This window comes from Pundamilia nyererei, unplaced genomic scaffold (genome assembly GCF_000239375.1).
Source record: "Pundamilia nyererei isolate P.nyererei 1_Seehausen unplaced genomic scaffold, PunNye1.0 scaffold00199, whole genome shotgun sequence".
Taxonomy (NCBI): domain Eukaryota; kingdom Metazoa; phylum Chordata; class Actinopteri; order Cichliformes; family Cichlidae; genus Pundamilia; species Pundamilia nyererei.
The window spans coordinates 115,254-139,821 of NW_005187600.1; the positions used below are offsets into that span (position 1 = coordinate 115,254).

General features: G+C 40.5%; 1 protein-coding gene across 2 annotated transcripts; it reads right to left on the reverse strand.

Annotated features, from left to right (window-relative positions):
• Positions 1-9,035: 9,035 nt before the first annotated feature.
• Positions 9,036-14,966, reverse strand: LOC102207185 (diencephalon/mesencephalon homeobox protein 1-A-like). Of its 2 annotated transcripts, none has more exons than XM_013914457.1 (5): positions 14,805-14,966; positions 12,670-12,836; positions 12,320-12,514; positions 11,010-11,445; positions 9,036-10,818 (listed from the first exon to the last, which is right to left on the reverse strand). In XM_013914457.1, exons 2-5 carry the CDS (start codon positions 12,820-12,822, stop codon positions 10,400-10,402), a joined length of 1,203 nt encoding a protein of 400 aa, XP_013769911.1. In that variant the 5' UTR covers positions 12,823-12,836; positions 14,805-14,966; the 3' UTR covers positions 9,036-10,399. The 2 variants fall into 2 exon arrangements, with proteins under 2 accessions (XP_013769911.1, XP_005747540.1); XM_005747483.1 differs by having other exon boundaries at positions 12,320-12,498; positions 12,669-12,836.
• Positions 14,967-24,568: the final 9,602 nt, after the last annotated feature.

The following is a 24,568-nucleotide window of genomic DNA, read 5'->3' on the forward strand; positions in this document are numbered from 1 at the left end:
GTGTGTGTGTGTGTGTGTGACGTGCTGCAGAACTATATAACCATGCTGGCTGCTACTGCATTCAGACCTGAGCATGTGTGTTTGGTCTCCATTTCCCGAAATGTAAAATAAAGATAATTTTTTTGAGGTATAAAAATTTTTTTTATTTTTTTTTATTTTTTTTATTAGGATTTCTTCAGTTTTATTGGCCCACCCAATGCAGGGCCAATAAAACCGGGCCACTATTCGCTCCACAGTTTTAACAGAACCCATATGACACGCAAAATGGCTGTAATGAGCCGCCTGGAAATATTTCCAGGCGGCTTTTAGACACCAACAAGCAGCAACTACAAAATACTTGTCATTTTGTATTATGATTTATGTCCACTTTGTTTGTCTTGAGTTTATTCTATAGTGCCATCGTTGTTCTGTTTAGCTTTTGATTATTCGATTCCCTCTTGTGTTTGTCCTCTGTGTCTCTTTCTGTATGTCTGTGTTTATATTTGAGTTCATGTGTCTTGCTTCCCTCTTCGTGTTTCATTCTTTTCCCCGCTGACTGTCATGTTTATCCATGTTTCCCCAGTCATGTCTCTGTGTGTCTGTCTGTGTCTCTGTACGCATGTTCCTGTTGCTTCCTGTTGCTTCCTGTTTTACTTTGGTAGGCTCCTGTCTGTGTGCACCATGTTTGTTTTTCTTCTCTTACTTTGAAGGTACCTCGTCTCATGTGTTATGTTTAGCTTTGCGTCCTCTGTCTCATTCTGTGTAATTTGATATGCTGTGTGTTTCCTCTGTGTTCCTTGAAGAGTCCTAGTCCTGGTTCTAGTTTTCCCCAATTTGGTGCCATGTCTCTAGTTTCCAGAGTTTTAGTTCGCGCTCTTTATTGCTACAGCAATAAAGCTGCCTCTTTGAGTTAACTTTTTGAGTTTGAGTCCTGCATTTGGGTCCACATCCTGCCTGCGACACAGTGACATTTACTTGTCTTATTTCTTACTTAGTTTTTCTCATATTATGTTTCCTTTCTTAAATTCTGTCATCTTATACTATGTTTTTATGTTATTTGATTATTTTCAATATACAGGTCAACAGCTGTTATTTTAGATGTGCTATAGAAATAAATCACACATACACACGCGCGCGCGCACACACACACACACACACTTTGACTTAATGTGTGTGTATACTCAGACTTTTTACTTTTTAAAACATGTCAGTAAATTGTGTATAAGCATTCTATTTGTATTTATAATATGTCAGTATATTTATGCTATCTAAATCTCATTTGCTGGACCACATGTGGCAGTATTGCTTATGTAATGACAATAAAGAGTCTCGGCTCTTGGATATTGAAGCTGAAATGAACTTTTTTTTCTGTTAAATAAATATAAAAGTAAAAATGATGTATAAGTCTTCAACAATCATATCAACTCTGTTTTTTTAACATGACTTCACATCAGAATAAATGCACTCATGCACAGGCAGATTTCCAGTGTGGGTATGATAATGTAATAACAGGCACTTGAACACAGGCATGTAAAAGGCCGGTCCATCCTGCACAGAACTGAGAACTGAACCATGAGGTGACTCCAATAATTTTAGAAGTTTTATATCTTTTTTTCTGCTGATTCTGTTACAGTTTTTGTCACTTGTTAGTCTCCTTGAGGTCATACAGATATATACAGTAGTTCCATAGTTTGTCAGTAGATGGAGGCAGAAGACTGTAGTGAGTCCAGCTGCTGTGTTATTTTGTTCAGGCAGTGACTGGAGGTGAGTCTGTCGGTGGTGGTTCAGTGTGTTGCGCTGCTATGGCAGGATGAACTCAAGAAAGCGGAACAACAAACAAAGCAAGAAGTAAAGCCTGTTTTCTTCCTCAGTCTCGCAGGAGTGGCTGCAGACTTCAGAGGCAACATGTTAACTTGAGTATATCCTGTAAATAAGAGCTCAATGTGTTATAAACAGTGGAGCATTCTCGGTTTTAAAAAGATGATATGTTCAGTTGAGTCAATCCTGTGAGATTCTAGTTGCCCTTCATATTTTTTGAACGATAGCATGAAAAGGTGCTACAGATGCTTCAGAGAAAAATTAGATCATGTAATCACGAGGGACAAAAACGTTAAACACTGTAGCAAAAGTAATGCCTGAGCATTTGTACCCTGACATCAGGGTACAAAAAACAACAGCTTTTCTTTCAACTGATTTGCACGGGAAAAAATGTGATTATTATCCACAACAAAAATCTGTTAAACTACGACTCTTCTTTCTCTCTTTCCTGTACATCTAACATCGGCTGTTAACATATATTATGTTTGGCTTGTGGTAGATTTATGTGTCCTTTGAATTACTCCTGTTCAGTAAACTGTTCTGTTGAACTGTGCCGGTATTTAATAAACTACCTTCACCTACACAAACGCGCATCCTCGAGGCACCCGAGGACGCGCGTGAAGGCACAAAACATCTTCCTTTACCTTCTCCCCCCTCCACCTCAGCCTTTCCATCACTGTCCCACAGATGAGCGCAGATCATTTTCATTCATATTGTGAGTGATTGTTACACTGATGATAACAGGAAAAAGAAAAGAGATAAAGGAGACTAATGACACATGGCGCCTCCATCTCCAAGGCCAGCGCACCATGTCGTCATATTGTGATTACCCTGTGCTATTGTAAATATGTGTTTCTCTTAGGCTTACATAAATTTACATATGTTTTAAAACTCTCCTGGGATGGGAAACCATTAGGGACAATGTTAGCGTTTTCCATTATAGGCACCCACGTTTTCAGTGCTGTTTCACAGAATGGAAATGGCCATGCGCATGCAATAGAGGAAGGAGGGCACATTAGGCGAGAAGGAGAGCTGGAATTGAGAGGTTGTTCTTAGCATTATCTGAGGCACATAGAGAGAGAGTGTGTGGCTCTTGCTGTGCTACTCAGTCAGGGAGCATTAAGCTTTAAGAGGCAGTGAAGAGTCTCAGGTCTTCTGAGGGAACTTGACATTGTTCATAAATCCCTCAGGATCTGAGACAGAAGTAATGGTACACACACACACACACACACACACACACACACACACACACACACACATACAAGTGCCTGATTTCAAATTGGCCTATTAAATACAATTTTGCAGACATTACGATACATTTAAATATTATTTTTGTCCAGCATTGTGAAAAAATAAAACATACAATATTTGTTAGTATGCCAAAAATGTGTAGTCGTTATGCCATATCTTTGTTTTATTTTTTAAAATACTATCCAAACCTTTTCCCTTTGATTTTTTTAATTTTAGCATTAATATTTTGCAAAATGGATAAAAATGTTCTTTTGTAAATGGTAATGTGTTATGTGTTTAGTCATTAGTAGTAACTTAAATTTTGCTGTTATTGGCAGCTTTCTGGAAATCATTGCAGATGAAAAATTGTTGTTTTCAGCTGATGCAACGAAATTAATATTTTAATTTGGCCCAATTAATATAAGCTCTCCTGGATAAATGTTGAATATCAATACCTTTGGAGAAAATAAAAAGCATTTATTTTCTTTGGAGAATGCAAAGACTTATGAGTTTATAAGTAGTACAATGGCTATTTCAGTTATTGTATAATAACTGCTTATTATACAATACAATACAATGCTTTTATTGTATTTTATTTTGGATGTGTCATGTGGTTTGAAGTTTCCACTGTGCTGAGAACCAGGCAGGTTTTAGCAAGAACCCCCTTCCCCAGCCGCCAGCACTGATAAAAGAGGAGAAAGAAATTAATAGCAAATAAGATTTAAAATATGTTGTGCAAAGAGATGGAGCATGGTGTTTCTGACTTCACAGGTTTGTGGCTGCAGGTGTAGGTATCACATCAGTGTTTTTGATACCGGGTAGTGCACAGATGGGGAAACTCCAATAAAGCTCATATCTTGTTGTATCTTGTTGTAGCATACATAGGCTTGTAATACACATATGCCGTAAAATTACATTTTAATCCTGGTAAATTTTGTCATTTCCTGTAACTTAGTTCTTACTGTGAATTCTGCACAGCTCCTTTCTAAATTTGAACAGGTGTGTGATTGCAACTGTCCAAAAAACGTATATACATCTGCATCGCCAACACAGCAACTAGTTTTTTACACTTTTTAAAGTAATTAACAAAACCCTGTGCATTTGCTAATCATAGTCTTAAGGATTAATACCATAATGTTTTCATAAAAGCTACTGAATATAGCACCAAAACTTGAAAAAGAAAATAAGTGAAAGAGAAGGAACCTGTTGTAATCACCTAGTGAAAGCATCCAGTGGGCTTCACAGTCAAGACAGTGCCAGGTGTTATTCTCATGTAACGTCTCATTGATAAGAGCAGCAAACACCTCATTTACAGGAACCTTAGGCTATAAGATCAGGTACTTTAAAAGCCATCCAAACACATTCAGACCCTGCCTGTGAGCCAGCAAATAAAACACCTTGATATCACCACAACTAAACTAGGATGATTCTGTCTTAATGTCCCATTTCAGGGACCAAGGAGCCCATAGTCTTTATGGCTCCACAGAATTGCAGGAAGTAATGTTTGACACAGCAGGAGTCCTGCCTTTCAGATGATCAAAGTGACAAGTTCATCCTGCAACCAGAGCCACTTACAGGCGACATCAAGAAGCAGCAAGATTGGCAGCTTTTAGGTCCTTGGTCCATTTCATCAGCCATTACTACCAGCAGTGGCGGCATGCTGTGGAGGACTAGTGGGAGGAGGGGAAGGCAGATTAACAGACAGCTGATACAGGTGTATAGGCGGTATCAAACAGCAGCTCTGTCAATACTGCAGGCTTCAAAATTCTTCAGATGGGGCTGGGATCCCTAAAGTATGCCCACTGATTTCACTATGACAGGATTAACTGGGAGCTTCATATGATTTTCTCAGATTCTGTGACTCAACAATTCAGTGATCCACGTTCTATCGGCTTTAAAGGCCCCTATCCCAAGTTTCAAAAGCTTACCCTTCGGACAACGAATGCTCTTTTTCTCCCATGGTTCCGCTTTTCCTTTTTTGCTGCATTCACGTGTTCATCAACCCCCGCATCTTTGCCAACTCTCCCATCCTCCTTTCTCTGCACATCTGCTAGGTTTGGGTTTTCCTTTCTTCCCTCCAGCGCCTTGCTTGGCCCAAGGCCCTTATAGCCAAATTGGTTTACATTGGAGAGATAAATGCTCTGCAAATGCGCTTAAATGCGTACAGTAAAAAATGCAGACAGTGCGTGTCAGGATTATCACCCAAGTCAGGGGGAGAAAGAGGAGCGTCTCTGTAGCACAAAGCTTGGGAGCCAGAGTGAAGCCTGCAGATACAGTCCGTCTCATCCACTTCTCAGGAGAAAGAGAGGAGGATTTAGCATTTGCATGCTAGTCTGTAATTCCTAGCATTATATAACTTGTCGCCAACAATCAAACTCCTGTGGTATTGTGAAAGTATTGTTTCACATGGGTGAGCAAAGTGCGGAGTTTCACTTTGGGGGAAGGTGTTTTTTCGTGGTGCTGTACAGTGGCAGTTGGTCCAAGATGCATCCCGGAGACCACCCTGTAATCCCAGTTGGAGTAGCTATTCTTCAACACAGCCTGAGGCCCAACTAGAGAACATGCACTTAAAAATCCTGAAAATATACAGCTTAGCGCATAAATGACTTACTTGGGCGTGTGATATGTTCAAAGGGCAATTTAAAGATTTTTCACCAGAGATGAGGGATCAAGGATTTAGCACATTATAGCTACTTATGCTGTTCCCCCTGTGTGAGTGTGCCATGTCCACATCTGTAAATAAATCATATTGCCTGACTGTGATGTAGGTGCTGTAACAATACAAGTTGCCTTTATAGGCTACTGACAAAGAAACCGTGACGCTCAGTGTGTGTTCTTTCTTTGAACTTACACAGTTTATATTTATTGGGATGGTGAAACACTATGAAAATGAACCCTTCATGTGGTTAAATGTCTTTAACACTTTGCTAAGCTTATTCAGTATTTGTATTCAGAGATGGGCTGTAACGCGTTACTGTAATCCGATTACTTTGTTCAAGTAACAGGTGATGTGAGGGATTGCTATTGCAAAAAAATAATTAGATTACTGTTACTTTCCCGTAAGCACACTGCGTTACTGCGTTGCTAAACTGTCGTGATTTTATTTGTGAGAGTGTCTCATGACAATAACGTAACCACGTGTGACAGACATGTGCAGATCAACAATGGATAATATGGAGCGCGGGAGAGAGTACGACCATGCAGCGTTTAAAGTGTGGACGTACTTACATTACTTTAAGTTTTAGTCTGTAAAAAGTGACAAAAACATTAGCGTCCGCTGTACGCGCGTGGGAGGAAAACTTCTTTCTGCAGTGAAAAATTTAACTTCAAATCCACTCACATGACCGCTGTATTCAGGTGGTGTATCATGTTTTTAAAAAGTAACTAAGTAATTACTAATTACTTTTGAAAATATGTAATCAGTAAAGTAATGGGATTACTTTTTTGGAGAAGTAATCAGTAATTAGTTACTAATTACTTTTTTCAAGTAACTTGACCAACACTGTTTGTATTATATCAGCGGTCCCCAACCCCCGGGCCTCGTGAGAGTTGAGGCTCAGGTCTGAAATGTCTGGTTTTCAGGGTTTTTATCGGTTTTCAGCGTTATTTTGTTATCGTTTTTATCGTTAACTCGGTGTTCCTGGGTCTTTTCACGTGTGTTATCAATAAATCTTCTTTTTTCGGTACCAGTACTAGTTTTATTTTGTTGCATTTATCCGCGACACCTTAAAGGCCGGTCCGTGAAAATATTGTCCGTGGTGCAAAAAAGGTTGGGGACCGCTGTATTATATGACACACACAAAATCCTGTTTTTAATTTCTGTGTCCACTTTTTATGTACAGTCTATAGGACTGACATCATCATTTCCATGTTTACAGCATTTTCACTGCTAACAGAGAAGCATTATTCTCTAAGGTAATGTTAAAGCATATTCAGTTTGATATTGTTTCCTTTCTGGCACTGTTCAGAAATGACAAATACAAGATTTGATGCACAGGGAAAAGATGCAACAACTCAAGTGAAGCCACTTCCAATGACAATGTTCAGACTCACATATGAAGAGTGCAAAGCTGTAATGGTTTGGGCTTAACATGTGGTTTCCCATTGTATTGTGTACTGCAAAGTTTACTTTAATAAATGCAATTGCATGTTTTAATAACATTTTTAAAGTTTTCAGTGTAACTTAAGGAGCCCATTACAGGCTATATGCTGTAAAACAAAAATAAGCTTATCTACACAGAGGCATTATCTTAACCTCAGAAAGCCTACAAGTGTAAAAGAGACTTGATTCTAAGACGCTGTGCCATCACAAGGTGAAAGAGCCTTCACGTTGCAAAGGCAGGCAGGCAGGGCTTATACAAAGTGAAGAAACAGCTTCCTTCCTTCCCACCTGCTGCTGCTGTCGTCCCCTGGGGGACACGAAACTGCTGTCCCTGTCTGCTAGCATCAGTGTAAAAACCCTCCACATGCTCTTCTGTTTGGATTTGGATGTAAAACTCCCAAGAAAGACCAAAAGCAGCCCCCCCCCCCCTTCTCCAGCCTCTCCCCCCCAAAAAAACCTTTTTCTCATCCCCCTGACCTACCCCTCCCTCCAAATCAATGCAGTCCTCCCAGACCTCCCAACACAAAGCCCTTAGAGCAAACCCAGCACAGAAATCATAGCACACCATTCAATCATTGTTTTTTCCCCTCTCTCACCCCTTTTATGGTCCCACTAAAGGTTTTAACCGGGCAGAGAAGGAGGGCTGTCACTGAGGAAACCTTAGCCCATTGATGAAGTGACAGGAGCTGCCAGAATATGATCCTAATCCTGTTTCCAGCATTCTTTTAGCCTGCTGGCATCGCAATTCCTCCACACATTCTCTGAGCTGTCAACTAGGAAAATCCCTCTAATAGCGCATTGCCCAGATACACATCAAAGAGCTCCTGGAAACCTTCAGCGGCTTAGCTGCCATAGACACACTAGCACACACAAACACACCATTCCCAATAACTTACATCCACATGATCTTTAGGAACACACAAAACCCAGATGTCCGTGGAAAATTGACCACATATTTAAAGTAATAAACCAAGGATATTGGAATGAGTGATCTTTGCGCCCCCAAAATTATTTTTACACGCTGTAACCATGCCCTATTTTAAAACAGCCACCTACCTTTTGCTAGTCAGAAAGTGATATAATCTTTATGGTCGTGGATTTACGGGGCAGGACAGAGCAGGGGGAAAACAGGTGTCTGAACTTTGCTGACTCTAGAAACCCTTTTAGCCCTATTTTATCTCATTCTATTCTTACTTAATCCATCGATATTCCAACCAAAGGTAATCTTCTTATGGCGAAGCATTCTGTTTCGGTGCAGCCAAACCTCTGCTGACAGGGTGGGGGAAGAGGGGAAGCAGCGAAAGAGAGCGTATGAGGAGTGGGTGGGTGGGTGGATGGTGGATTGGGAGACTCTTTAGGGCCTGACACTGTGCTTCAGTCATTTCATTTGGGATTAAATCTTCTGCGGTGAGTGAACAAGTGGCAGGTTCTCCCCTATCTGGTGTGTAAACCTCAGCATGAACCCTGTGGATAAATTATTTATGGATCATCAAGGTGTCTTCAATAAAACAGGAACTAAAATTAAATTTTTATTATAAAAAAGTGAAGGTGAGTTTTCTGAAATTTTAAACCATTTATTATGAGCTAGACTTTCTCTGGTCTGCACAATCTAAGCCAAGCCCACCCTTGTTTTGTTGCCAACTTACTCTCATTGGAAAGTAACGTCTGTGAGAGGGCACGGTAACTGGTTCAATATCCTGGTTAGAAAGTAAATGGCTTTCCTGGTCTTCTTCAGACTCACCTTTTGGCTAACTTCCTTCAACTCATCCCACAAGAGTTTTATCATGTATTTTATGAAGAAATTGATTTTTTCTCAATGTCACATTTTCTTAATAAATACTTAATTACCTAATAAATAGCTGGTTTGAAAGTGTTAATGAAAAAATACAGACAGACATTTTCATGCTGTGAACATAAGTCATTCTTATGTTTTGATTTATTCCCTTGCATTGAACAGATAAATTACTCACATTTAAAACAAATGAGAAATACATGTTTTCAATGTACAGTCATATAATACATAGAGAACTGGCCTGTGCATTTTTCTGCTGAAGCCGCCGGCTCAGGAAAAGTGGTGAGTTCAGTCTGACAAAAATAAATGTTGGCGGTGCAAAATTATTTTTAACTGTGCCTCATCTGCAGATTCTCCTCTTTGCTTCATTTTCTCTGTTAGGTCCTTTGCTTAAAGCCAAAACTGGAAAATACATGGGCTACTTCCTGGTAAATCCTTTAAAAAGAAGAGACATGGAGGTATTCCTTACTCAGGAAGGTGGACAAATACTGAAGGATATTTACAATGCTCAATGGATTCTTGAAAGCTGACCTGAAAGCTCTGACTGTGAAAGTCATCTATCAAGAAAAATGTATTTGGTTGTGAGATTATAGTAACCAATTTGATATCAGAACTTTACCCTGCTGCCAATGCCATGTCAACTATGTCATGTGGCTATAAGCCATGCTTCAGTGGGGTACAAGCATGCATAGTTCGAGTTCTTGTAGGATTATAAGATTTTTTTATATATATATATCTTTCATATCTGTCCTGGAATGAGACTGACAGCTCTGGAGTTCAAGCCTTCCTGCAGTGACTTTATAGAAGAAGCTTAAATCATAGTGAACAGCTGGCATTAGAACTTCCTGATTCTATTGACCAGGTGGTGTCAAATGCAAGCAAGTGCTAAACAGTGCTGTTCAGTCACAGCTTCAGTCCAGGTGGGATTTTCATTAAGTCCGTTGAGTTCTTGTCATAATCGTATTTTCTCTTCGGTCTATCCAGCAGAGATGTTCTTTGTGTTTCCGCGTGCTCCCAGCAGTGAGCCGCATGCTCAAATGATGGTGTTGAGGATAAGGGCAATACATGAACTGACAACCCTGGCACTCAGTTAAAGGAGAGCCCCTAAAACATGCTTTATGCTCTTTTGGTGTGTACTTACAAATACTTTGAAACTGGGTTTATTTAAAATCGACAAAAGAGCAAACAAAAAAATCTCAGCTGTGCAATTAATTTGTATGAGCACAAATTTGAAATGTGGGCAGACTTTGTGATTCTCATTACAACATCTGAAGAGCAAATAATCTTGACATTAAACTGGAGAGGGTTCTACTGCGGTTTTGGAGGTAATTCTGAATTCTGGGTGGACACAAAGTTCTTTTGCTGGTTCATGAGAGGTCAGGAGGAGGTGTTGTTAGGTCACCTCCTGTTGGCAGGCCTCCATTCTGTAGCGTAGTCCCTGACCTAGAGGCCAAGCACGTACAACGAGCAGCCAAGCTTCAGTTGGGGAGTGTATCCAATCCCAGCGAGGCCGCATGCTGCTTGGCCCTCAGACGGAGGTTTTCGATGCTGGTGGTCTTGCTGTTGAGGCTTCCTGGGAGGTTGCCCGGCGCTGCCTGCAACAGTGGGTTGTTCCATACCTGCTGAGCCTGCGACAGGGTCTGGTAGTAGGACTGGCAGGGCAGCGACCCCAGTGGCGAAGGCATGTTAACGTTCATGCCCAGGTAGGGCAGACTGGACGGCGTGCTCATGTCAAACGATGGGTAGTGCACCAGGTTGTTGGTGGCCGCCATGTGTTGCCGAAACTGCTCCTGCAGGCGAAAGAGACTGAGAGGAGACGAAGCGTAGGAGTTGCTCTGCGCTAGACCACTGCTTACACTGCTGGAGGAGGGCAAGGCGGGGGAGCTCAAAGGAGAATCTGGAAGACAGGAAGCGAGAAGGAGGACTTCAGTATGTTTTGACGCACCTTTTGCATGGATAACTTCTGTATATACCGTCCATTTGAATGAATTCTATAAAACTATCTCGCACATGGATGGATTTCTAAAATAAAGTAATTGATTAGAGACTACAAAAGAAAGACAAACTGAATATGTTGGTTTTTTTTACCTGAGCTTGGACTCAGCCGTTTACAGGATGGGGAGCTGCTCCCTGTCGGCAGTCCCCCCTCCCCCTGAATCTCCTCCCTGAGTTTCACCCTCGTCTCTCCTCTTATTTCGTCCTCCTCTCTGTCAGCATTATCTTCTGCCGCTGACTCGCTGTCTGATGGTTCAGGGGAGGTGACGTTTACTTCCACGCTCATCTCGCCAGGCTGGGGCCGTGCTGCTGCCTGCCTCTCTGTCTCTGAGTGAGAGGATGAAGAGGAGGAGGGAGGAGGAGGAGTGCGAGTCTCAGGAGCCAGGGTAGTGGCAGTAGTGAGATCATTCTTGGAGTCCTCTGTAGCACCTTCGGCAGCTCCTTGAGTTTCTTTCTGTTTCTGGAGCTGCTCCTTTTGCAAGCTGCGCTGCTTCTTACGAAACTTGGCCCGACGGTTCTTGAACCAAACCTGGCAGATAGAAAAATAGATAAGTGCCTGAGTAAAAGAGTAAAAATACATTAAAAGTTAATATTCTAATATTCTTCTTCTTGTGTGTTGTAAAAATTTAGTATGGCTACTATGGCTCTTTGGACAAAAACCCCTGATGTGGTGCACATGTGAAAAACTAAACTGAGCCTCAGGAAATTCATCGTCTACCAAGGCAAATGTCCTGTTGTACAATTTTAATGAAAAGGATCCAGTCAGTCTTTCAAGCAGGCGTGTAAATAATGAAAACAGCAGGCCATTTCACCAATTTCATTTTTATTTTTAGATTTTGCAGGGTCTAGAACGTCACGCCAATGAAAAACTGTAGTCTTACAAGACTCTTATTAGAATACCTTGATATGTTTTCTGATATTTAATGAACTTGCCTTGATCTGTGATAGTTTTGCCTTAAAAGTGACTGAACGCTGTGCATTTCTTAAAACATTTACTTCTGCAGAAGCTTCTGGTCTAGGTCTAATTATGGTTAAAGCATGATCTTAAAAGCTGTGTTATCCAAGATCTTTTACGGGGCTTTTTACCAAGAGAAAAACTATGAAACGAACACTTTTTTTGCGCACCCACCTGACTAATCAGGGAGCCTCTTGGCAGGTGGGCTTTAAAAGATACAAAAGGCTAAATCTGAGTATGCCAGAGTTTCAAACAGAGGTGAAAAGCAGTGCACTGTATAAGAAAACAAACGTAAGACTATCCTTATAGGATAGGGAGTCTGAAAGAGCACAGTATCGGCTCTTAAACAGCGAAAAACGACCATTCATATCACGTGACTGCGTTATTTCACATTTTTAATAGCGAAACGAGACTGCTAGACAAATGCATTTTGGGTTTGTTTTTTTACCTGCACACGTGCCTCGGGCAGGTTGGTGCACATGGCCAGGCGTTCACGCATCACCACGTCAGGGTAGTGCGTCTTCTGGAAGGTTTTCTCCAGAGCTTCCAGCTGCTGGGCGGTGAACGCTGTCCGACTGCGCCGCTGCTTTCGGTGCTGGGAGCCATAGCGGGCCTCAAGGATAATGTCTTGAAATGTACAGCCGTTGAGAAACAAGAAACATGACCAGTTTAATTTAGGGACAAGCTAAACGTTCACGCGAGCACCTTCACGTGCCAGGGTCACATAAATATAATAACTTAACTGAGAACGGGAGGAAGTGACGATTTGGGATAGAAAATGAGCAACTGAGTCTTACCAGCCAGTCTCTCCGCGAGAGTGAGCGCGTGCACCGAGGGCCTGTAGTCAGGCGCGTGCTGTGCTTGCTGCGCCGCCTGCTGGTGAAGGTTGTACATGGCGCTCAGTGAATTCATGGCGTGCAGAGAGTAGCCGTTCACTCCGTAGTGCTGCATGACCGGCGAGCTGACTGAAGAGTCACAAGCTGCTGTGAGTTTCAGGCCTCGGAACAAACAAACTTACTTCTAAAGAAAAGTTTAAGCTCCAGGAGGCCATTTCTTATTTTTTATTTTTGTGTGCGTCTTTGTTCCGAGAGGAGAAAATTAAATGGCAACAGGTGAAAGACAAGCTTTAGACTCCCGCCAAAGGGAAGATGGTTCATTTTATAAAAGGATAACAAAGCGAATAACTGATAATGATTTATGAGTTAATATACAGTTAGAATTTTCAAAGAACTTTCATGTGTGTCGTCAGATCCGCACAAATGTAGCAAAGTAAAACGAAAAACTGAAAGAAACTAAATCAATTTAGTCAAAATATCATCAAAAACATGGAAACTAGAAAATCGATAACTTTTATATTACATTTGATTAAGATTTTTCAATTTTTATTAAAGACCCCAGCACCAAACACTTTTTGTTCAATTTAGTGTTGAGAAAAGTCGTAAAATAGATTCTCCATTGATCTCATTGCTAATAATCTGCTTTGTATTTTGCTAATATAAAGTGTTGTTTCAGATCAAATGTATTTTTTTAAAGTAGTGTATAAAGTAGAATTTTCAATATCGGCTTTTTTAAATTATTGTTGCATTATTCTGTGGCTTTTTGTGGTGATTTTACCTTATTATTATTAGTATTGTAATACAGTTCTGTAAAATCATTATTACTGAATTATAATGCAGGCATGTATTATTATTATTTTTTTTTATACAAGTCTGTATAGTAATAATAATAATAATAATTATTATTATTATTATAATAAATTAAAGTGGTTTAATTTATATCCAAAAATATTCCAGTGAAAATTATCTTCAGTATTTTTTATCCACGGTCTGGGTTTAAAATGAGCTTTTACACTGAATATATTTTAATCATGATTATTATTGTTATTAATATTTTAAAGGTTTATTTTTGCGCGCTCGCAGTTCACGGTAATCGCTGCCAAACCTCTGCAGTCTGCACCGGCAGAATTGCGGGAAAATATTTACTTTGCTCCCTGTGAGTTCGCCTCGAGTGGGAGCCGTTTATTTCAATCTGCGGCGGGTCCCAGGCCGGTTCCAAGCGCCTAGAGGCTGACGGCGACGTGTGACAGGTCTGCGGTGAAATATGCACAAGATCCCCGGTTGGACTCCTGTTTAATGTGGGTGCAAATAGGTTTCAACTATACAGGACTATTAATTTATCATCAGGCCTGACACGTGAAACGTGGGCCCCGGTGGGCGTGTGTGTGTGTATATAAATCACTGTTTGAGAGGAAACCGTGTAACTAATACAAAATTTTCTTTCGCTTTTAATTTTCTTTTTCTTTTTGTCTGTTTCATTGCATTATTTTGCTAAATGAGCCTCTGGCTGGAAGTATGTAATCTGCTAGTTTCCCCCACATCTACAGCTTAAAAATTCAACATAATGCTCTTCTTTCAGGACAATGTCACGATGCCTCGGGCTCTGATTTAAGTCTAATTATGCTAATTGCCGTGGATTTATGAGTTATACTGCATTTACTAAAGAGTGCCTTGGGGCCGTAGTTCTGTATGCGTGGCGTCAATCCATCACCATTTACAAACTGAAAAGGCAGAGAGAGCGAATGGGAATCATTAACCTACGGAAAATTAACAACATGGAGTAACACACCGAGAGGAACCGAGGGATCTTCTGACAAATCCTATAACACCGCGTGTTATTTTACAGTCAGAAATAAAGGGAAACCGAGCAAACACGTGCTGTTATTGACCGCTGCCACTGTTTATTTTGGACAACTCGAGATCGCTGCACTTTGGGAATCATTTCTATCAGGAAGTTTGGAACACGATGTAAGCGAAGACAAAAACAGAAGAGACAAGGCTAAAACAGTTTTAGTTTAAATGTTTGTGTAGTTTAAAATCTAAAACCTGTAGGAAAATGATCTGTAATGCCCAACTTGCGTTCAGCAAACTTCTTACCTCTCTGTCTTATAGAAATTTCTCAGCCGAATATTCGCCTTTCAAATCTTCTGCTCTAAAATCCCCAGGTGGTTGATCATCTTATTCAGTTCATTACAGTTTTTCATTCAGCCAGATATCCTGAGAATATTCCGGTCTGTCCGCTCCGTGCACCGGCTCGCTTCTCTGCTTGAGGGAGGATGCCGAGCTGCCATCTATCGGCCTTTAAAGCGCTCCGGGTGGGGTCACCGGGGCGCCCAGACGCTTTCCTCTCTGTGCCAATCACGTCGCTTTCCTCATCCACCCGCCCCACCTCTCTTCTATACACCTCACTTTGTGGGTGAGTGCTGCACCGAGGTGCCGCTGTACTTGTTTTAACACGTTCTGTCACATTAGACAATTATTATTACTATTATTATGATCATTATTATTATAGGTCCTCCTTGTTTTAAGCATATCGCTCGCAGGTGACCGTGATGATGAAATGCGTGTTGCTTTTTGCAGGCTGACGAAGTTTCATCTTGATAACTTAAAAGTTGTTTTGCACAAATGTAAAGAGAAAATTACGCGACAGCGTGAGTTTGATTTCATCATTTCAACATTACAGGGTTATTCTGAGAATTTGTTGCTGAGTAAGCGCTTAAACCCACTTCAAAGGGGAACCTGTACTTGTTTTCATTTCTAATTCTCAGTTGCCATTCTCTACTTTTAATTTTAGTATGTTTCATGCTGCTTTATTAAAAAAAAATTTTTTAGAAAATTACTTAATCCACTACAGAGAAAATACAAAAATAAAAAAGTCCATTAAAGCTTCCGTTTGTTTGCCTGTCAGTGATGCTTTCTGTAGTGATTTTTAGCTCCAAACAACCTTTTAGAAAACAAAATAATGAAAACAAATCCGAGATAATCTAGAAAGTAAACATTTGCGTCACATGATCTTTAATGTTTGTAAGAAATATGAGCTGATTTAGATGAAACTCATAAAAATCAGCAAAAGGAAGGGGGAACGTTAATCACACGGGTCTTAATGAAATGATATGCAAATGACGAGAAGCTACTGGCCTTTGCTACCCTCTTGCAGTGACTACAGCGACTTTCAGGTTAATTCCGTGCATTAATTTTATTTTCCTGCTGCCTGGCAATGACTACATTTTTTGGTCGGAATGCAGCTGAGATGGAGAGATGCGGGCTGGGCTGCACTGCCTCCAGCAGCTCCCCGGCCCCGAGGGATTTAGGTTAGGATTGGGTAGACAAGACGCCATTTCACCCTCCAAAAATGTCTTAAAATGACTGCTGGTAAGAGGATTAAAACAATAATGCCCCTCTCTTCTTCTTCAAGGTTTTTAGAAAAGATTTCTTCTTCCGAGGAAAAACCGTTTAGGCTGGAATTAAGGGCAGCGAAAGTAGCCTTTTAATGTAAAGCTTGCATATTTTGTTGAATTTTCTCCGAGAGTGAGGGAGAAAGACGAAGGTGGGCTGGGAGGGGTTAAAATCCTAAATTTGATCTTTGCTCACCTTCACTCATAGAACTTTAGACGTCTGAAAACAGGCTGTATGCGCCTTATAGCTCACGTCAGCGCGTTTGAGCAAAGATCAAAGTCCCTCTTTAGATTTTTCATGTTGTTGAGCTAAGGTCGGTGTCTTATAGAGCTTAATCGAGAAAGTGCAGAATATGAAAAAGCAACAATGAAAATCAACGATTTATAGCAACAAGTGGGTTTCACTGCGCACATGGGTCTTAAAAACCTGTTAGCTAAACATAAGTTCCGATTTCATATATATATATATATATATATATATATTCCGAAGCTATGTTTTGACCTGTGCCTTTTTTTGCTGGAGAGCATTTGGGCAGAGAGGAGAAGAAAAATCGGATTAACTTGTGAACCGATGAAAATAAGAACTTAAACTGGAGGTAAATCTGTCCAGTGTCTCTTTGTGGGAACCGTTTCTAAAGCAATTAAAGCGAGAAGGAATTCCTCTCAGCTGCTCTTCCTCAAATCAGCTTTTTTACGGAACGTATAATGCGGGCTAATGTCCAGCATGGCTGAGGGTTTTAGCGCAAGTGTCAAGAGGGCCTGCTATTAGAGTGATATTAGGCCAGTGGAGCAGCAGCCCCTCCCACGCAGGGATTGAATGGACAATAAACTCACTGTGATTTACAGAATTGGTTTTAACTTGTAAAATAACATTTAGACAAATTATAGATGTAATCTTTTAAAATGTAGGTCCTAAAAGTGAAGATGCTTTCAAAATATTGTTATTAATAGTCGTTATGTAGCTATTATAAATTATAAGCTTATTTATCAGTTAACAAAAAGGAGTGGAAAACTGTTTTAAAGTAGTATTCGGTGAGATCAGCCCTTTCCCTTAGAAGAGGTGAGTCTGGGTTCTTATTAGCATGTTGCAGAACTTGCCCCAGTTCCTCTGTCTTCTGTTTATTTCTTTAATGTTGGACAGAATCATGATGTTGAGCTCAGGGCTCACACTCGCTGAGGCTCTTCATGACTCTGGACTCACATTTTCAGGTGATGTTTTTTTTTTTAATTTAAGTCAAAATAATGGGCATAATCTCAGTTTTTAAAAGTATTCGACTTCTGGTGCCTAAAAGACGATTTGCACAGGCATGTCTGGATTAAATCCCAACAGTGTGTCTATTGTATGTGGTGTAACAGAGCAATTTAAGAACAAATTAAATGTATATGAATTTGTTTACCTTTCTTACTGGTCTATCATTAAGAGCTTGTGATAAGGGGAGAGAATGTTTGACATTTATAATGAGAAAATGTTTGTTTCATTCAAACGGTTTAATAACATCTAATCTAAATTTCGGATGTGGATAAAACAGGTCATTTGAAACATGACTAATGGGATTATTAATAATGCATTATTATCATTATTATGTATACTGATTTACCTTTAGTGAATATAATGTCTGCTTTTCTGAGCAAAACATCACCAGTCCCACTGGTGTCACCATTGCTTGTTTAAATGTTCACTCAAGTTTATTCGGTTCTCAACCATCTAAAACTGTAAAATATAAAAACGATCAAAATATTACGATTTATCAGTCAATTGATTTGCAAATCATTGACGTTTAGAGAAAAAATCAGTAGTTCCAAATTTGTTATCCCTTGCAGAACCTCACTGCTGTTTTTGAGGCCTAATGATAAAGATTATTCTGAATAAAACCCGTAGTTCACCCCTCGTCATTTACCATTTTCAAACCACACTTCTCATCCTGCTCACCTTCAGGATCTGAGCACTGTTCACCCCAGGCTAACTTTCTAAACCCCAAATTCATCTCAGATTTCTGTGGATTTTATCAGCACACTCATTGTTCTCTGCACTCTGGCTGCATTCAGGCTTTATCATGTTAAAGCCTCTCCTCAGATCTGAGTTATCGCCTTTGCTCTCAATCATCCTCCCGCCTCAAAACTTTATCCCTGCATCAGGACTTTGGCAGCCTGAATCAACGCTCAGCCGAGGAAGCAGCAGCGATTTATAAATCATCTTCAGTTTTTAATCAGGTTTATAACGCATGAGCGTTTGTAATTTCTTCTCCTCAAATGGCTCCCTATATTTCCAAGTGGCATTTTACATCAACTCCAGGAGAAAGTTGATGCCTTCAGCCTTCAGAGCCCATTAACTTTTGTCATTAGGTTTTCTTTAACTTCATGAATATATTAGGTTTCAAACCAGCTGCTCTGGCCGGCACATGCTCTTAGTCAAGGTTAGCTTGTGCTCATTTGGGTAAAATTAATCATTTTGATGTATCGTTTAGAATTGACTGCTTCCATGGGACTTGTGTGACTGGAGTAACAAAGCAACTTGCCATTAGCAATTCTCCAGCTGTGTATTAGCAGGGCGTTCACCTTTAAGACCGTCCTCATATGTGTTGAATACCTGATTTAAATGGACAAATCTCCAGCTCCATAGACTTTGTTTCCAGACTTCATGTATTAAAACACTTATTTTAAAAGTAAACAGCATTCTGTGCGACAAAAGCAAAGCAAAGCATCACATTTAAAACTGCACTAACTGCCTTTTATTTCGTCATGTCAACACATAACTTACACCTTTTTGCATTTATTAACTTGCAATGTTACAAATGCTCAATTGTCAGTGCTCATCACTAATTTGTCTGACAGCTGCCTGTTGCTTACCACATAGCCTACACAGTGTGAGTCTAATAGATCTGCTGTAAACACTGGTGACTTACTCGCCCCTTTTATCGCCAACTCTTTTCATAATGCACACAGTTGTCAAATCAGCTGTTTATGTAAAATTATTATTAGTGTACCGTTTTATAGAGTACTCTGCACTCTCTATACACTGACACAATATTAATATGAGATAGTAAAAGAAAGAAAAAATAGACATACATTCAATGCAACTGTCATTTTTCTATGTTATCTAATACAACTCAAACACCAAAAGCTCAGTCAGAGACTCGGGTGTGTTACCCCAGCAGCTCATGATGTAGCCTCAAGCCTGCAGATTCGACCAGTTAGCGATGTGGTTGTGTTAACCTCACTTCTTCTAACTCCACAACCTTCAGATTTCACTTTCAAAACAGCCTTCAGGCCCACCTGATGCTGACTTAAGTGCCATCACTTAAGAGCTATTTTTAAAATACTCCACAATATCTATAAAAATCTCCCCAGAGTGGAGCATGCATCTGAAACTTTCTACATTAAGCACTTTGGTAGAAACCAAAGTGAGGTGAACAGAGAGCACTGAGATAGAGACACAGTTATTCTCCACATGTGAGGCTGACCACAAGTTGTTCACTCTATTGTTTATCCTTGTATGATCCTGTAGATGCGGCGCACCATGCAGCAGCCAGGGCCGCTCCTCTGAACCGTTTCTGTGGCAGACTTGACATATCGAGGTTGGCAGGTTTGTTTCCTCCCTCTTTCTCAGAACTGGTCTTTGGTTGTGCCCCTCAGGCTGCGGCCCAGCACAAGGGTTCCTATTGTCAAGACCTAATCCAGGGGCTACACAGCTTTAGCAACATGGTGGGATAAAAGCCCATCAAACCACTGCTTTATGGGGGCAAATCTTTCCTAATCCCTCGCTTTATCTAAACAAAAGGAGAGAAACAAGAGGATAGAAAGAAATTGTGCAGACACAGGGCAAGACCGGGAGCTAAGATGCAAAGAAGTAGTTTCACTGGAGAAGCTAACCATTTTTGACAGGCTTTCACTAAAAGACTGACAAAAAACAGACACCAGGATTCCAAAAAGGGCTGTACAGGGTTTTTTCTTTTCGAAAGTTAAGCTTTAAGATCCTTAGAGGGATATGTTGAAATTAGCGAGATTAAATGCAAAAACCTTAACTATTAAGAGTACTTGGCAGGGGACACCTGTCAGATGGGGACGCTATAAAAATTTGTTCTCGGTTTGCTCGGTTGATGTAAACAAGCGACAACTGTGTGATCTTGAACCTATTCTTTTGCGCTTTTCTCAGACTGCGAAAAGGGAGTATGGGAATTTCTCTTTCCCGCCTCACACACTGCTTAAACCCCCCAGCTCCATCACACCGACTGGGTGTTTCAACCATGAAGTCTTTACTTTTAAGAACCGAAGTCAGAGAGAATGTATTTCATTTCATGTGTATGGATTCTTTAGCAGACACTAAAATACAGCAACAAATTAATATTTTGATTCAAAGCCCGTTTTCTTAGTTTATCTGCAACATCATTGAACTGGCTACTCATGAATTCCTGAAACTCACATCTTCATTATTTATATATAGATATATAGATATATATATATATCTCGATACGGACATATATATGTGTGTGTGTGTGTGTGTGTGTGTGTGTGTGTGAGGGTGTCGGGGGCAAATCCCCTGACCCCATTTCATGTCTGCTGCCAGTTCCAATTTCTATCTTTGCTCTGTGGCAACTCGCTTCGAATCCCAAGTGTCGCATCTGCAAATGACTGTGAGTTAGAGGCTCCATTTTCTGCCACAGCCAAGATGCTCCACAAGAGGACCATTTGGAGCCCGGCGGTCACAGAGCCGAGCAAAGATTGAGAGCAAGCCAGTTCTGGCTCTATGTACATAAACCACGACAGCCGGGGGGCTTTCAATGTCCCGCTCGCTCTCTCAGGTACATGAACAGAAACACGGTGACATACATAATTCACCACCTGACAGTAAATACACTGCCCTCATCCACACACACAACGATGTTCAGGCTTTTGAGCACAAACTATTTTACACGCATTATATTCCTTATTTTTATTTGACTGCCCACCCCCTGCTGGCCTGTGTTGTTGCCTCTCGAATGGGGTAATTAAGAGACAATAGGCTGGGGATGTTCATCAGGGACTGAGTGATTAGTGATTCATTACATAAGCTTAGAATGAGGAATAAGAGAGAAGGGAAGTGGCTGGTCTTGGGTGGGTGGGTTGGGTGGGAATACTGAAACAGCCTGACAAATTGCCGATGGATTTATCCAGTGTAATTAACTATCACCGAGGGAAAGGGCTGGGACTTGGGATATTAGTAACCTACATGGAGCCATCATGCGGAGGGGGAAACTCACCTGCCAGCACCTCCACAGCTCACATATTTATACAGTGTCTCACTACTTTTTTAGTGATTCACAGAATTGTATTCTTTTCCTTTAACGTGCTGCAAGACTTATTATTTCCCCAAATATGTGCTGCTTAGGTATCTGTATAGCCTGTAGCAACTGGGTATTTTCCACCTGAGAAAACTGAGTAAAAACTACAATGGGATCATGCTACCCATGATGCCAGTGAGTGGTCATACTGTACCCATCTTTCAATATATTATTTGTTCAGATACTAGATAAAGATACTTAATATGGAGATAAAGCAATGCATTACACAGCTGAAACCATGACACTGATATTCCTTAAAGGGGAACTTCTTTGTGAGTAGGGAGTCGTTTATCTCATGCTTTTAAGTCAGTAAAACCCGTTCACGTAAGGATGCATTCAAAAGTGGATGTGTTCTGACACGCCATTTTGATGCATGACTGAAGGTTTGAAAGATCTTCCCACTGGTAAACAGGTGGATGGACATTTGTGGTTTTTCCTGCTGCAGCAGGCGTCTCTCAGATAAAGTTTTTCCAAGGTGTGGATGTCAAAGGTGAAAACAACACCAGTAACATTGTTACATTCTGCTCTGTGATTCTCTGACTTTGACTGATAACCTTCAAACTGTGAACTATGACAGGCCATTAGAGAACTGGTTAACCAACACAAGAATCTGAACAATACTCATTTTCTATAGTCAAAGAGTATTTTGTTTATAATATGCTATGGAAATATGTTGACGAGTTACAATGCTGTCTCCTTAGATTCGTATTTATATACAGTACTAGAAATATACAAGAGCGAATGAGAACACAACCTTGATAGTGTTGTGGGTAGTGTTTCCCCTCTTGAGTCAAATGAAATGCTTATGAACATCTGTTTTGCAGATAGTTCTGTAAATACATGGACAGACATCATGAGCATCACAGCCAAGCAAGAAACACGCACAACACTCTACAGTTGTGTAGCTGTGACCAAAACTCAATAATCTGAGGGTGTGGTCGAACCCTTGAGTGCTGAGTTTATATGTTATAATGTAGCCATGACTATGAGTCATATATCAAAAATGCTGGCAGGTTTGCAAAAGCCGGCACAGAAATTCAAACCAAACTGCTAAAACATTTTCTTTATTTGAGTCTGTTGATTTTTAATGCATATATACATTTAGTCCTATGTTCAGTAGAAATAAAATAAGAAATAAAATTCTATTCTTTGTATGGCACACACACACACACACACACACACACACACACACACACACACACACACACACACACACACACGGCTTCCATCCACTTCTTGACTGTAATGATAGTATAAAGTAGGAAAGTCTATATTCCTGTCTTCATAGTCCTTCCAAAGCCTGCCTCCCATGCAGGAGTAATCCTCTCTGGTCCATATCAGCCTCACAAAGCAGCACTCACTTACATGGAGAACTTGGTTTTCTCTGTCTGTTTTATCTGATTTGGAAGCACTTAGAAACAGCTCTAAGTCTTTCCTCGATTAAAGGGATGGGGAGAAAAAAAACTCAGCCGGTGTGATAACCACTTCCCTTATACAAGCTACCGCTCAACATCCAACATCTGTCTATTGTTGTTAAATCTGCTTTAAAGCATCTGCGGGTCATCTGGATTCAAACATTTAGTGAATTGAGGCTCATCTGTTGAGCTTATATCACTCTTGAGTTGCTTTCCTCTCCTCTTTACTAGTGAGAGCCCCTCACGAGAATAACGGCTCTGTTTCAAACACCTCTTGAAAGTTTCTACCTAACGACTAATAACTGAGCAGTAATCGCGTATCTGTATGTGTGCAGAATATACCGTTTTTATTAACAGCACTTATTTTTGCTTACTCACAGCTCCTCACTTATCAGCTTGCAGAGAGTGCAAAGAGTGCAGCACACTGGACTTGTTAAGTCAAGCTCTTTCCCCATAAGCTTTATTATATAGTGTTTTATGAAATGAGCATAAGGGATTGTTTTATTGTAATTTCATAATCTGGATTTATGCCTTGTTCGGCCAAAGCCTTCTTAGAAAGGCTTTGGATTGCCATCAGGACACAGCGACATCCAGCATTAACCCACTGAGTGTCCACGGGGATGCCAACTGAACATGACCACTTACACTGGAGTGAGACAGACTTTGGCAAGAAGAGAAGACACAATGGTTTAAACTTTGTGGCTAATTATATTTTAATATTTCTCTGTTTGCTCTGAAAGTATAATATATAAATTCACAGTTCCTGTGAATAATTTTTTAATATCCACAGGATTAGATTTAACAATCAAATTTAAAGTGTAGACTTTGTTACATTAAACTACCCTTAATTACTGTGTTTCAACAATGGGCAGTAAAGATGGCATAATATTTTATTGGGTTACCTGCAGATCAGCAGGCCTGCTCCCAGACATTTGCCTTCTAATTACATACAGTCTGGTGCAAAGACTGCCGCAGAGATGGCAAGCCAGTGTGGATATAAGTGCTTAAGAAATTACAGTGTGACATGGCCTGAGGCCATCAATCTCTCTGCAGGGAGGCTGCAGTGGACCACTTAACTTACCTGCACACACAGATCGCACCAATCAGGGACGTATGAAGAACACTCATTGCAACACTAAAGTGGTTGAGGTGAGACAGAAAGAGTAAGAATGAATTGAAAGGGCACAAAACATCAACAAATTTTCAAGCATCAGGACAAATCGGGTACAAATGGGGAGAGAGGGGCTTTAAGAATAATAAGGTTTCGTGCTGGGCCCAACTGGCCATGTAAAGAGTCGGGCCATCCTGGCTGTCAGATGGCGACTGAGCAGAAACCACAGGAGTGAGAGCCGCAGTCTTCTTGTTAGATAATCCCTCAAGCACACATCGCTCACGGGGGGAGGCCTGAAATAAAGAGGCCATGGATATCTATACATGTTTATCTGTTTCTAATTAGCTGATTCCCAAAGTGGAGCGTGAGCATGAGAAAACTAAAACATGGCATGAAGAGGATGCCTTTTTTCAGAATACCTTAAAATAATTTCCCACATTTTTTTTATACATTCTCTTGTTTTAATAAACGCTCACAGTGGGACTGTGATGGTTTATGTATGTATTTATTACGACGTGTGTTTTGAGTGCTTTTTCTTGCCTCAGGGTCTTGCATATTATTCACACACACACACACACACACACACACACACACACACACACACACACACACACACACACAC

Bases quoted from the DNA above. Each gene is read 5' to 3' on its own strand.
- LOC102207185 (XM_013914457.1), bottom strand. From the start codon at position 12,822: ATGCAGCACTACGGAGTGAACGGCTACTCTCTGCACGCCATGAATTCA. The intron at 12,515-12,669 runs GGTAAGACTCAG...TTGTTTCTCAAC, and splicing joins CTCTCGCGGAGAGACTGGCT to GGCTGTACATTTCAAGACAT. The intron at 11,446-12,319 runs GTAAAAAAACAA...TCTATCTGCCAG, and splicing joins TGCCCGAGGCACGTGTGCAG to GTTTGGTTCAAGAACCGTCG.